The sequence below is a fragment of the Podarcis tiliguerta genome (genome assembly GCF_965153285.1).
Source record: "Podarcis tiliguerta genome assembly, chromosome: 12".
In the NCBI taxonomy this organism is placed as follows: Eukaryota; Metazoa; Chordata; class Lepidosauria; order Squamata; family Lacertidae; genus Podarcis; species Podarcis tiliguerta.
In genome coordinates, this window is record NC_139545.1 from 28,436,387 (window position 1) to 28,450,923 (window position 14,537).

The 14,537-nt window shown below is 48.3% G+C and overlaps 1 protein-coding gene across 1 annotated transcript in view; it reads left to right on the top strand.

Annotated features, from left to right (window-relative positions):
- The window catches only part of MEOX2 (mesenchyme homeobox 2), a 68,241-nt gene that overhangs the window by 42,767 nt on the left and 10,937 nt on the right, over window positions 1–14,537 (top strand). The window contains exon 2 of the mRNA XM_083405509.1: window positions 12,712–12,884. Within this exon, the coding sequence (XP_083261635.1) occupies window positions 12,712–12,884 (173 nt within the window). The remainder of the gene's footprint in view (window positions 1–12,711; window positions 12,885–14,537) is intronic.

The following is a 14,537-nucleotide window of genomic DNA, read 5'->3' on the forward strand; positions in this document are numbered from 1 at the left end:
ATATTAAAAGAAGCTGTATGTCCCTCTGCAAATAATTACAACCTTTCTCCCTTACTATACTTGTTAAATTTAAGATCCTCTCTGGGTGTTGAAAGAGAAAACAATGCTTGGAAGCAAGTGTGCATGTTTTTCCATACTTCCTGTTTGTCTTCTTGAGTTAGCTTAATTACAAAAATCCCCAAAAGTTTTACAGAACTAAAAGCTATCAAACTAAGCATCACCTGATCACTCATCTGCATTTTATGAAATATATAGCAGCGAGTGTGGAGAACAATACAAGCTTTACATAATGCTTTCCTTTAACCTCAGGTGTTATATACCATATGTTAATACTTAAAGTATTATGTGGGAAAAGGGAGTGCATTATGGGGCCCTTTCAGATTCCCCCCCCCTTTTGCAGCTACACCTACCATTTGGCATAGGATACAGGCAGCAGAGGAAAACTCGAGGGGGGGTTGCCTCAGTTGCAGCAGCTGCAAAACAGATGGGAAGCTGACGTGAAATCTGCCAGAAATCTCCTCTAGGTTTTCCACCCATTTTCCACCAAAGAGAAAACAAATCTAGGTGATACTATGAATATAGATCCCAAGCTCAAGATGGGATGGAATCTCTTAATCTTGGCTGTTAGGAAAGTGGAAAATAAATTCCTGCAAAAAATAAAACAAAATACTGCTTTGGGAATCAAAACAATCAAACTTTACAGAGTCAACATACCTAAAGAGTATCCAGAGAAAGCTGATTTTAATAGAAAACAACGGGGAAAGAGTTGCACATAACATAACACAAGGCCATGAAACGAAGGACAGGAACCAGTCAAATGTATGCAGGAGTTTAAAAATCAGACATCTGCTAAATGCACATTTCCCCCATAGCTTGTAATTGCATAGCATTTTTTGCTGTTCATTCAGTACAAAAAATTATTTATCCAAGTGAAATTCTGCCATTATTATTATTGCTGTCAGGTATGTGAACCATATTGTACTAATGGGGCTTGTGAGTCTCTCTGGGTTTAGCCAGAGGTAGCTTAGGCTGCTCATATAGCAGAGATGGGGAAGGAACCTGGATGTTGCTGAACTCAGATCCTACCCCCCAACTCCACCCCCTAGGATAACTGGCCATGCAGAAATCACATAGCCAGTGTAATGATATTGCTAAACACCACATTAGCATTAAGATTTTATTTTATTATGTCACAAAGCCAGCTGAAGCATTGTCCTAACTCAGGAATGGTGCTGGAAAGCCGAACACATCTCTTCCTCTTTGCAAATCTTCCTGAAAATTAGAGTGCTTTTCACAGCAGCCAAAGATGTTTGTGAAAAGTGACCCCCTTTGCAGTTTAGACCTGTTTCAAAGGATGAAAGCAAAGGGTCGTGGGAAAGATGGCATTTTGGGAAGTTAATTGAAGAAATAGAGATGATGGGGGCATCATGCAAATGTTCTTCTGTAGGCAGGTAGGTATAAGGGATGCAAAGGTGGAAGCTGCTTAGAAGTTTTGTGTTGTGAGGCAGGGGAAGTAAAGAGTCTTTGATATATCATGTTTTGAAGTCCACTCTTTTTAGAGTGTTCTCTCGGAGAATCTCAAGCAGACATCTTGCACATCCCTGTAAGTACTGTAGGTCTGTGAAGTTCTGCGTAACGCAACAGAAGTAGTTAAGTGCGACTGCAACTTGAGAGAAAGCCAGATAATTGTGGAAACGCAGTCACTAAAAGTTTTATAATTCTGTTACATAAGCCTTGTTACCAGGACTTTGTGGTTAATGTCTAACATTTCTATGTACCTTTCCAATTTTAGAATTTATTTTGTTTGTGTTAGCCTTATATATACCCTTCTTCTCTTGCCGTATTGAATTTTACAACGTGTTAAAGTAGGCAGAAAATTTTAAATTAAAGTAAATATAGTTAAAAAATTTAACAGCCCCAAACATTCACAAGAATAACTCATTTCAATAAGGTCATAGATTAGTCAGTGTTTAATACACTGGGCATAGAAAATAATGTTTTTGGTATGGTCAGCAGCCGTTAGAGATAACCAGTTTTATTCAGGAATTTACTGGCTGGTCTTTGGCAAATTATAATCTCACCCTAATCAGTGCGGCCAATGTAACAATAGTGGTATATCTCAGAGGATAATCCAGTAGCTTCCACATTTAAAGTGAATGATAATTTGTTCTACAGTGATAATCTTTCTTCACCACAGAACTTTGTGAGAGCAACTAGCAGCAAGAAAACATGTGTTAATATATTTTACGTGTGCTAGATATTGCGAAAGAATTTCCTCTTCTTGTTTTATCGAGACTAGATAGTGATAGATATATTTAAAAGATGTAGCTGTAACTGTGTGTGGATGCGACGATTATTTGTTTTTTCATGAAAGAGACCAGTTTGAATTCTACCATTAGTCAGTGTTTAGCAATAATTTATGCAAGATATTTTACTCTACTCCAGGCATTTCATTGTGTCCCAACATAGCCCCATAAAGCAAATGAGAGACTAGGAAGCCAACAAACGATGAGGCTGGGTAAAACAGCCTCACCACAGTTCAGCCCGGAGGGCTTTGCCAAAAGCAGATGCCGTATGACACACGTACATTCAGTGATATGCAATAAAACTGCAACCCAGACTTTACCCATATGCCAGTCTGCCAAGGAAAGCTACTGCTGCTGATAGAAGCACTGCTGCCAAAATGGTTTTACGGCATAGTTTCTATCCAGTAATGGCAAGAATGTCTGAATAGCTAATCTTCCCCTGTTGCTTAGGTCTCATGCAGGATCTTTCTGGCTAACAAAATCTGACCAGCTATGCAACTCAGTTTAATAGTCTTGCTTGCAATATGCAAAGCGTTTTTCGGTGACAACCAAACCACTCAAACTGTAGTAACTGTCCAACCAGCAGTTTATTTATCCTTGAGAAAATGCTTCAGACTTGCAAAGCTATCACCAGCCACGTAGCCTTCCCGAACAAGCAGTTCGTGCAAGATGCTGAAATGTGTGCAATGCTGTGCGGGTTCTTTTTTTTTGGGGGGGGGGGAGTAGGTGGCAGAGCTGGCCAGGATGGATTTGATTTAAATCAAATCGATTTAAATCACGATTTAAATCATGAGTCAGACTTGATTTAAATCATTTTACAGAAAGAATTATTCTTGCTGGTTGGTGTAATCTTGATATTTACAACCAGATGAAGGTTTCATTTTTGGAATAATAAATTTTCAGAGTAGTTTTTACAGTTATCTCAAAAATTACTGATTTGGTTATACTATTAGAAATACATAGACAGATAATTATGAAATAATTGTGAGGTTTAGTAAGTTAACTGTTTATATTTTCTGCTGTACTTTATTGGTAGAAGAAAAACAATCATTTCCTTAATAACAATTTAAGCAATTTATTTAACTAAAGCAATAACATTATAGCACATGTATCCATGTTTGTTAACTGATGTGGTTAAACATATATTTTTTAATAAACTTAGACTGAGTTTTAGCACACATGAAAAACTTAAAACAAATCCTTATTTCAATGAATAGCCTTTGGACTATCATGTAACTTAAATAGAAAACTATCTTTAGAAAGATTTTTCTGCCCAAAGCATTTTATTTTAAAAATCCAATTTAAATTTTAAAAAATCCGATGTAAATAAAACAATCCATTTTTGTTTTAAAAAAACCCGTTGAGTTTTATCCACGCTGCAGCGGGCAGACTGAACACAGTCCAGGCAAGTGTAACTGAGTGGACCATCCTTTGGGCAAGGCAGGGCAAGTACAGCCTGGGCAAGCAGATAAAATGGCAGGCTGCACGAACTAAAGAGTCAGAGCAGAATCTAGGAATGTGACATACTGTGAGAGCATGGGTGGGGAACATGAGTCCCTCCAGCTGCTGTTGGACTCCAGTTCCCATAAACCCCAGCCAACATAGCCAGAGATTGGAGGTTGTGATGGCCTGGGATTCCGATTCGGAGGATGAAACAGAGGAATCCCGGCCTGCACAGGAGTCCCCGCCTCCAGGGCCGGCTGAACTGGGGCAAGGCCTAGATGCTGAAGAGCCTGCACCTGTGGCAGTGCATCAGGAGCTGGCCCCAGGTGAAGCCCTTCTGGCCCCAGAGAGGCTTGACGACTCAGTGGCCACAGGTGAGCCTCCTCCAGGGCCCAGTAACCCTTCGGCCTCTCCTGATCTGCAGAGGTTTAGAGCAGAGAGGCGAAGGGAACTGGTTGCCCCCAGGAGGAGTGCTCGCCTTAAGGCCAGAGGAGGCGGGGCTCCTGGGGGCCGGGACCGCCCCTGGCCTTAGAAGAGGATAAAAGCCCAGTCAGCCCGGCCCCAGGTTGCGGGAGCAACGTCGTTGTTGGCTTCGGACCTTCCTGCGTTCCTGATCCCTGCTCGGCCTCCTGTTCCTGACTATCCGGTACTCCTGTTCCCTGCTCGGCCTCCTGTCCCCGACCAACCGGTGTTCCTGTTCCCTGCACAGCCTCCTGTTCCAGCGTTCCTGTTCACCGCCCGGCACTCTGCCTCGGACCTTGCCCCTCTTCGTGTGGACTCTGCTACACCCAAGGTACCTTACCCCCGGGACCAGCACAGTTTGCTCCCGCCACCTCCCGCACTCCCCCTTCGTAGGGGTGCGTTCGGGAAGAGCCAGAGGCCATGGCTGAACAGGCGGCTGCACTGGTGGCTTTGGCCCAGGAGAACCAGGCCTTGTCTCACACCGTGCGGCAGCTCAGTGACGCGGTTGAGGCACTTCAGCAACGCTTGGAAGCCCTACCGGCTCCTGGGGCCGACGCCCCGGCTCCGGGCAAGTACCCAGTGGCTTTGCCTGAGAAATTTGATGGAGCCCCGGCCAGCTTTCCCATGTTCCTGGCCCAGGCCAAACTGTATATTCAGGGACGAGCCCGGAACTTTCCTGACGACCGTACCAAGGTGCACTTTTTGATTAGCTTGTTAAAGGACCAGGCGGCCAAGTGGGCGTTGCCGCTACTCAGGCAAGACTCCCCCTTGCTGGCAGACTATACGGGGTTTTGCAATCGTTTGGAGGCCGCGTTCGGCAACCCCCAGAAAGAGAGTCAAGCCAACCGGGCGATTCGGCATTTGAAACAGGGCAAGTCCACGGTGGCCACATATACCACGGAGTTTCGGCTGTTGGCACAGGACTTGACCTGGAATGACTCGGCACTGCGGGACCAGTATCTCGAAGGGCTTTCGGACGAGGTACTGGACCAGTTGGCCACAATGGAACGCCCCACCACGCTGGACACTCTCATTCAACGGAGTCTACAAATAGACGACCGGTTGGAGGATCGTCGTCAGGCCCGGGGTCGCCGACACTTCCAGTTCACGGCACCAGCTTTTTCCGGCAGCCCCACGGTCACAACTGATTTAACGGAGGAGCCTATGCAGCTCGGGGCAGTGCGGCCACGCCTTTCCCCCGCAGAGAAGGCGCGGCGTCGGGATGGAAATCTCTGTCTTTACTGTGGCGGAAGTGGACACTTCGCTCGGTCCTGCCCTGAGAAACGCCAGCCGCAGGGAAACCGCCAACCCCAGTAGCTGATGGCCCTAGCTACCGGGGGTCCCAAACCGTACAGAATGGGCCCGCACCAATGGACTTGCAACATCTTATGGTTTCGGTACGTTTATACCCTCCAGGTGGGCCCTGGATCCTCACCCATGCTTTGGTAGATTCAGGGGCAACCCGCTCCTATATGGACGCTGCTTTTGCCGCCCATCATCAGGTGCCACTTCGGAACAAGCCAGTACCGGTCCAGGTGGAAGCGATTGACGGACGACTTCTGCGGTCAGGTGCCGTTACTCAGGAGACCCAGCCTCTGGTCCTGTGTCTCCAGCAGCACCGGGAGTTGCGAACTTTGGACATTGCCTCTATGCCCCGCTTCCCCCTGGTGCTCGGGATGGACTGGCTGGAAGCCCACAACGTTCAGATTGACTGGGTCAAACGGACCGTGCACTTCCCAGTCCCATGTTCCCATGCTCAATCCGGAACGCTGGCGTCCGCGCCCTCAGAGGAGGCAGCACCCACGCTCCCAGCCGCGTACCAGGACTACCAGGACGTGTTCGAGGAACGGGGGGCGGACCAGCTGCCGCCGCATCGGCCTTTTGACTGCGGCATAGACCTCCAACCCGGAGCGCCTTTACCAGTGAGTCGCTTATATTCCCTAACAGAGCCAGAGCGCGAGGCTTTGCAGGACTTCTTGCGCAAGAACCTGGAGCGTGGGTTCATTAGGCCTTCCACCTCGCCCACCGCGGCACCGGTGCTTTTTGTTAAGAAGAAATGTGGGGAACTCCACCCTTGCCATGATTACCGAGCCCTGAACAAAATTACCGTCCCAGACCGGTACCCCTTGCCCCTTATCTCGGAGCTGCTGGAGCGGGTGCAAGGGGCACAGGTGTTCACCAAGCTGGACCTCCGGGGGGCCTACAACTTGATTCGGATCCGAGCCGGGGATGAGTGGAAGACCGCGTTTGGGACCCGGTACGGGCAGTTCGAATATTTGGTTATGCCTTTCGGTTTGTGCAACGCGCCTGCTGTGTTTCAACGCTACATCAACCACGTGTTTCAGGACTTGTTAGACAAGTACGTGGTGGTGTATTTGGATGACATACTGATTTACTCCCGTGACCCGGCCCGCCATGAGGGACATGTCCGGACCGTGCTGCAGCGCTTGCGTGAGCACCGTTTGTACGCAAAGCTCAGCAAGTGCGAGTTCCATCAGCGGACTGTGGACTTCCTTGGTCACCGGCTCTCTCCAGATGGGGTGCAAATGGACCCGGGGAAGGTGACAGCGGTTCAAGAATGGGCGGCACCCCGGAACCGCAAGGACCTACAGCGTTTCCTGGGGTTCGCCAATTACTACCGGACCTTCATCGCTGATTATGCTCATCGCACCACCCCGTTGACCCGGCTACTGCGCCCAAAGACGCCGTTTTCCTGGGACAAGGAGGCAGAGGAGGCGTTTCAGGGGTTGAAGGCCTGTTTCCAGAGGGCACCAATCTTACAACATCCTGACCCCTCTCGACCCTTTGTGGTGGAGACCGACGCTTCCAGTACGGCTCTCGGTGCCGTCTTGTCTCAACAGATTGGTCCTGAAGCGCCACTCTTACCCTGTGCCTTCTATTCCCGCCAGCTCCTACCAGCGGAGCGTAACTATACTGTGTGGGAGCGGGAACTACTGGCCATCAAGGTAGCCTTTGAGGTCTGGCGCCACCATCTTGAGGGGGCACGACATCCGGTGGAGGTGAGAACCGACCACCGGAACCTGGAGTACCTCCAGACCACCCGCAAGCTGAACCAAAGACAGATCCGGTGGGCGTTGTTCTTTTCCCGGTTCCAGTTCCGGATCCGCTACATCCCTAGCTCTCAGAATCAGAAGGCGGATGCCCTGTCCCGGAAACCTGAAGACAACGCAGACACGGTACAGCAAGCAGAACCCACCACGATCCTACCTCCGGCTGCATTCCTGGCCACCCAGGAGGCGCAGCCACTGCAGGTTCGGGTGCGGGAACAGCAGCGGGTCGACGCTTGGGCCCAGGAACGACTCCGGGAGCTGGCTGAAGGGTCCAGCCCACAGTATCCGGGGCTGGTCCTGCATCAGGGCCTTCTGCTGCACCACGGTCGTCTGTACATCCCGCCAGGGCCACTACGGCTGGAGGTTCTCCGGATGGCCCATGATGCCCCAGCAGCGGGGCACTTTGGACGGTATCGGACCACCCATCTGGTCAGTCGAGAGTTTTGGTGGCCCCGCCTGAAGGCTGACGTGGCTCGCTACGTTGCTGGTTGTGATGTCTGCCGGCGCGCTAAGGGACCTACCGGGCGACCCCCCGGCCTACTTCAGCCATTGCCAGTTCCACCGCACCCTTGGCACACGGTTTCGTTGGACTTTGTAGTGGACTTACCCTCGTCTCGTGGCTGTACCTGCCTTCTGGTTTTCTCCGACCATTTCACCAAGATGGTGCACTGCGCTCCCTGTCCATCTGTACCCACAGCCAAGGAAACTGCTCAGCTGTACCTTCAGCATGTCTTCCGCCTGCATGGCCTACCTGAGCGCGTGGTGTCCGACCGGGGCGTTCAGTTCACATCCCGGTTCTGGCAAGCACTACACCAGACCCTCGGGACGGAGGTCTGCCTCTCGTCAGCCTATCACCCACAGACCGATGGCCAGACGGAACGGGCGAACGCGGTGCTGGAGCAGTACCTCCGGTGTTACTGCAGCTACCAGCAGGATGACTGGGTCGACCACCTGGCATTGGCGGAGTTCGCCTACAATAACGCGGTGAATGCGTCCACCCAGCAGACCCCGTTCCAGGCCAGTTATGGTTATCATCCACGGCTGTTTCCAGAGGTGCTGCCGACATCCGCAGTCCCGGCGGTGACGGAGTGGCTTCAAGAGCTCCAGTCCCAGCAACAGCTTTTGGTGGAGCAACTGCACCGGGCCAAGGAAGCGTACAAGGCCCAGGCCGACCGCCACCGCCAGGTGGGGCCGGAACTTCGCGTCGGTGACCTGGTTTGGCTCTCCACTCGCCACCTCCACCCCTCTCGACCTTCGCGGAAGTTGGACGCCCGCTTCACCGGCCCGTTCCCTATCGTAGACCAAGTCTCTCCTGTGGCATTTCGTCTCCGGTTACCCGCAACCCTGAAGGTTCACCCGGTCTTCCACAGGTCCCTTTTGAGTCCGGTGGCCCCACCCGACGAGTTCCACCCGAACCGTCCCCGACCGCAGCCAGTGTTGGTTCGGGGAGAGCCTGAGTACGAGGTGGAACGCATCCTGGACTCCCGATACCGCAGGGGAAAGCTGCAGTATCTCATTGACTGGAAGGGGTACGGACCGGAGGACCGTTCCTGGGAACCTGCGGCCAACGTCCACGCACCTGCCTGCCTCCGAGAGTTCCATGCGACGTACCCCGGCAAGCCGGGTCCGGACCCTCGGTTGAGGGGGGGGCCTGGGAGGGGGGATGGTGTGATGGCCTGGGATTCCGATTCGGAGGATGAAACAGAGGAATCCCGGCCTGCACAGGAGTCCCCGCCTCCAGGGCCGGCTGAACTGGGGCAAGGCCTAGATGCTGAAGAGCCTGCACCTGTGGCAGTGCATCAGGAGCTGGCCCCAGGTGAAGCCCTTCTGGCCCCAGAGAGGCTTGACGACTCAGTGGCCACAGGTGAGCCTCCTCCAGGGCCCAGTAACCCTTCGGCCTCTCCTGATCTGCAGAGGTTTAGAGCAGAGAGGCGAAGGGAACTGGTTGCCCCCAGGAGGAGTGCTCGCCTTAAGGCCAGAGGAGGCGGGGCTCCTGGGGGCCGGGACCGCCCCTGGCCTTAGAAGAGGATAAAAGCCCAGTCAGCCCGGCCCCAGGTTGCGGGAGCAACGTCGTTGTTGGCTTCGGACCTTCCTGCGTTCCTGATCCCTGCTCGGCCTCCTGTTCCTGACTATCCGGTACTCCTGTTCCCTGCTCGGCCTCCTGTCCCCGACCAACCGGTGTTCCTGTTCCCTGCACAGCCTCCTGTTCCAGCGTTCCTGTTCACCGCCCGGCACTCTGCCTCGGACCTTGCCCCTCTTCGTGTGGACTCTGCTACACCCAAGGTACCTTACCCCCGGGACCAGCACAGAGGTCCAGCAATACCAGGAGAGCCACAGATTTTCCCACTCTTGCGCTAGAGCATAAGGAGCAAAACTGCTGACCCATCCAGTCTAGCATCCTGGTTACCCAGCTATTTCTAGCGCATGAGCCTTTTACCATTGATGCTCACCTGTAACTGTGTTTCAGAGATGTGCTACCTCTGAACTTGCGAGGTTCCATAAACCCCTGCAATGATTAGTATCCATTGGGGACTGCATCCTCCATTCGTTTTTTTCTAATCCCCTTTCAAAATGATCAAGCCTTGTGGCCATCATTGCATCTCGTGGGAGCCAATGCCAGAAATCAATTGCATGTCATGTGGTGGTATGAATAAGTGCTTATTCTTGTCTGTCCTGACAATTAAGTTTCACTGGATGACATCAAGATTTAGTCCCCCCCACACATACACACAACAAACCCCAAATATTATAGTCTTTCCTTGTAGGGAAGGGGCTCCAGCTCCAGATAATTTTAGTTCCCTTTTCTGCATGCTTTCCAGCTCTAGAATATCCTTTTTGAGATAGAGACAATCTGAACCAGTAAGTTCAGGTCAGACAGAAGACGATAGCCCATCGCATTCCCTAGCTGACCGTACCAGGAGGTTGAATTTACCAGTAGGTTTCTCATCTGGTATAACAGTCACAAGGCTTGGAAATGCATCACTCATACGTAGATCCATTTATGGCAGGGATGGCCAATGTGCTGCCCTTCATCAGACACTGGGTTACAGTTCCTATTGCCCTTACCACTAGCCATCTTGGCTGGGGCTGATGGGACAATTTCTGGAGAGCACCATGTTGCCTATACCAACACACACACACAAATAAAAAGAAAAAAAAGTAAAATCTGGGGGCACCTGTTCTTAAGTAAATAAGTGTGCCATTTCAAATAGTAAGATTCTGGATGGCAATGGTGTTTGTCAAGCTTTGCCTGAGATTTGGAAAAAATACGACAGGACAGTTAATCAAATGCCTGCTTCCCTGATTAAAACAAAACAAAACACCCATAAATAATTAACAAACCAGAAATGCAACCCAGGATAAAGTGCAGATTGCAATAGCTGTTCCTGAGAGACATCCTCAAATAATGGCTGGTGCAGGCTTACCTGTTTCCTAACTTCAACAGGCTTTGTTGCATCCTGCAACAAAGAATTGCCTAATGGGGCACAAGGGACTGCCTTTACAAAGACACTAGAACACAAGGAACTTTTAGGAATGAAGAGGAAGATGGGGCTGTGATTGTTCCTGTCATTCTTCCCTCAGGCCAACAGAGTTGTCTGTCAGCTCCTAAGCACATCTTTGCGCTGGTATTTAGAGGCAGGCAGGGTGGAGCTGTCCAGCTCTGCCTTCCTTGGTTCCCATAGGATCTCATAGCAGTTGTTGCAGCTACAGGACAGATAAGGATCATGATGCCCAAAGCAAACCTGCATACTCAGGGCTTGTAGGCAGCCATTCGAGGAGGCCGATCTGCACTGTTGGAACTGCCTTGCCTTGGTGCACTGCCAAAGCCTACTGGCATTTCCTGGAAGTATATGGTAAGCTTTCTATTTGTACATGCCATTAGGGAGGAGGGCGAGGTGCAGAGTTCCTTTGAATTTCATTCTTTGGCCTTCATAATCAGCATTTTACATGCCGTATTGGTAGAGTTTGTTATATTTGTCTTTTTTATATCCTGTTTGCCTTTCAACATTTCTTTTAATTTTAAGATGTATATCAGCAGACAGGCCTATGAATTTTCTTTCATAGAAGTTTCCAGTGACTTTGGCAGTAGGAACAATGATTACTGGAAGTTCTCAATGAAAACTAAACCCTTTTCACTCTACCCTCCATAGGAGCTGGTTATAATCCAAACCATTCTTGTCTGCTTATAAGATCTGCTGTAGTTATGGTGTTCTTTGGCCAACAAGGCCATCTCAGGCATGCCAGTGACTCATCCTTCAGCGAAAGTCATAAAGAGACTGCTTATGAGCTTGTCTGCTTGGAAGTTGATGCAGGTTTCTATTTAAATCAGCAGCTGAAGTGTGAATTTATCTGTGACATTTTTAAGATGGTTGATGAAGCCAAAAGTTGACTAGTGATTCTCATGCTGAACGTTAGCTAATTTTGGATTTATAGCACGCAGCATGCCAAGATTAGAAACAAATGGATATAAAATTGGGGCGGGCAGGGTAATCCGATACATGGGTCATAGTTTGCTTTAGGGCCACTTTGCATATGATTCTTATGTGTAGGAAAATATATGTGGAAAAATAAATGTGTATGTATTTTTCACATGTCATAGGGGACATGGTTTTTCCTACAAGGCAGTGATATCCATGTAGGAAAATCCCAATTCATTCAAGCAGTGGCAGCCAGCTAATAATAGTCAAATAGCAATGAGCTAGCTTTCAAATGTTAATATGGGAAAGGCCTTCAGGGAGGTGCCGTTCTTATGACATTGCTTCATTGAGAAAGTTATTTTATAGTAGAAGATATCTTGCCTGGTGTAAAAAGAGAATATAAAATGGGCAGACAACTCATTGATCCAAAGTGATCACAATCCCAATGCATTTTAGGTTATAGAGCCCTTCTTTGGAGGAATGCTTAGGAAAAACTATTAGAACAATCTTATATTTAAATGTTGCAAGTTTAAACTTCTATCAGACATATCCCAAATGACCTTTACATAAAACAGCATGATGCTAATCATTGCATCCAGTCATATTGCATATTGCAAAGAACGCGAACAACAAAAACATCTCTTCCTCATTTTAAACAGGGGATGTTTGAATGGTGGTTGCATGATGGTTATTTGAGATATATTTGTAAAGACATCTGTGTAGGTGATTCAAGGTATTTGCCTCTAGCAGCCAGAGCTGTACCTGCAGTACATAAGAAGGAAATCAGAGAGTTAGAAGCATGCCCCACTTGTGCCTTCAGTAGGCTGTAGCATTGCAAGCACCCATGAATTTGACAGAATACCTCCTGCATGACGTTTCCTGTCTATACCAATACTTTCCGAATCCTATCTGTACAATACCATCTCGAATGATATTTTCACCTTAAATCTTTGCTTCCTAATAAAGCATAAACGTATCATGGCTCCTGATTTGATCTTTCATTTATTTCAGATTCTCAAGAAGGAAATTACAAATCAGAAGTCAACAGTAAGCCAAGGAAGGAAAGAACTGCTTTCACCAAAGAGCAAATCAGAGAGTTAGAAGCAGAGTTTGCTCACCACAACTACCTCACCAGGCTGCGGAGATATGAGATAGCAGTAAACCTGGATCTTACTGAAAGACAGGTATGAATGGAAAATAAATTAATGGAGCTCTAAGTGCAGGCAATTACCTCAGACCAGATCTATCTCATTTAGAAGTAGACATGATAATGTGTGGAATAGAATAAAATCCTAACATGACATTTATGTTATGCATATACGTACTGGATAACATCAATGTTATCTTTGAAACAGATACTTATAAAATCAGTTAGCACATTGTAACAGCCATGGAAAATTAATGAGCTCAGTTCCGTGTCTGCCAGAATAGAACAAATGCATTTTCAGATTGTCCTTTTAACATTCATCCTGTCTTCTGTGGGGTTTTTTTTTTTTTTTTAAGTTTTATAAGCATTTACAACATGAATGCATTTATCTTCTTCTCCAGTCCCGTTTTTAAATAAATCCCTATCCCTCCATACGCACACTCTATTAATTCTAGCAATTCAAACAAAACTGGTGATAATGTTGACCTGTGACAACAGGGTAGGATGTTGTCAGGCATGTTCAGGACATACATGTCTGTAACCTGCTTCTGGAATGTGAATGACTGCTGAGCAGGATTATGCAACTGCTAGGAGAATCTTTTCTCTCTCCTCTAAGTGGCCCTTATTCTATTCTGCAAGAGATTAGGCTGCTGTCAGTCCAGTACGTCTACCACAGAAATGGCCACATTCATCAAAGTACACAGGGAGTTATTATTGAGAAAGTAAAATAAAAGCCAAATTTACTCAAGGCATGTCCCAGAAAGGATGGAGGAGGTGAGAGAGATGGTGAGGGGGTGGGGAAGAGAGGAGATGCTAACCAGCCAAGAGGGGCTACATGGTTATGCTTCAGTGTTCAGAACAAATGGAATCTGAAGTGGCAGAACCTGGAAATCTGGAGAGGTGGGGAAAGAGGGAATAAATTGTGGGGGATGGGTGGTGCTTAAGTGAAATAATACCCCTGTTTGTCCTTATTCTCTGTCCAAAGCGTGTCAAAGGGAGGGAGAAGGGGAGATGTAAGGGAATGCTTGACTTTAGGTTGGCTGTGGTTTTTGACATGAATGGGAAGATTACAAAAAAGTGCAGTGCTGTGAGCAACTAATTCATAGATGGCAAGGTGGTGCCTTTATTGAGTTAAGACGTGGAGGTGATTTGGCTGCAGCAAGTCCAAGTGTTTTCAGGCCAGCATATAGAGGACAGGTCCACTTTCTGTTGTGTGCTCACAGGCTCTGCAAATGCACACTGTTCCGGTGTGTCAGTTCACATTCAGCTAACAGCTAACATTCTTGACAAATGAAGGTGAGAGGAAATATTAGAGTGGACACCGAAATGAAATGATCTGGTGCTGTAATAGGGAGAACAGTTTCAGAAAACAGGGAAGTTCTCCAAATATATATTAAAAACAGGTGTCAACTGCTACTACTGGTGGATAATGCTTACCTGCCCCATTCCTGTTTCTGCCCTTAATCCTGTGTTTAATGTTCACCTCTCTCTCTCTCTCTCTCTCTCTCTCTCTCTCTCTCTTAAAACCCCCCACCTTCTCCTGATAATATATAAGGTAAAGGTAAATGACCCCTGGATGGTTAAGTCCAGTCAAAGGCGACTATGGGGTGTGGCGCTCATTTCTCTTTTCAGGCCTAGGGAGACAGTGTTTGTCCACAGACACTTTCTGGATCATGTGGCCAGCATGACT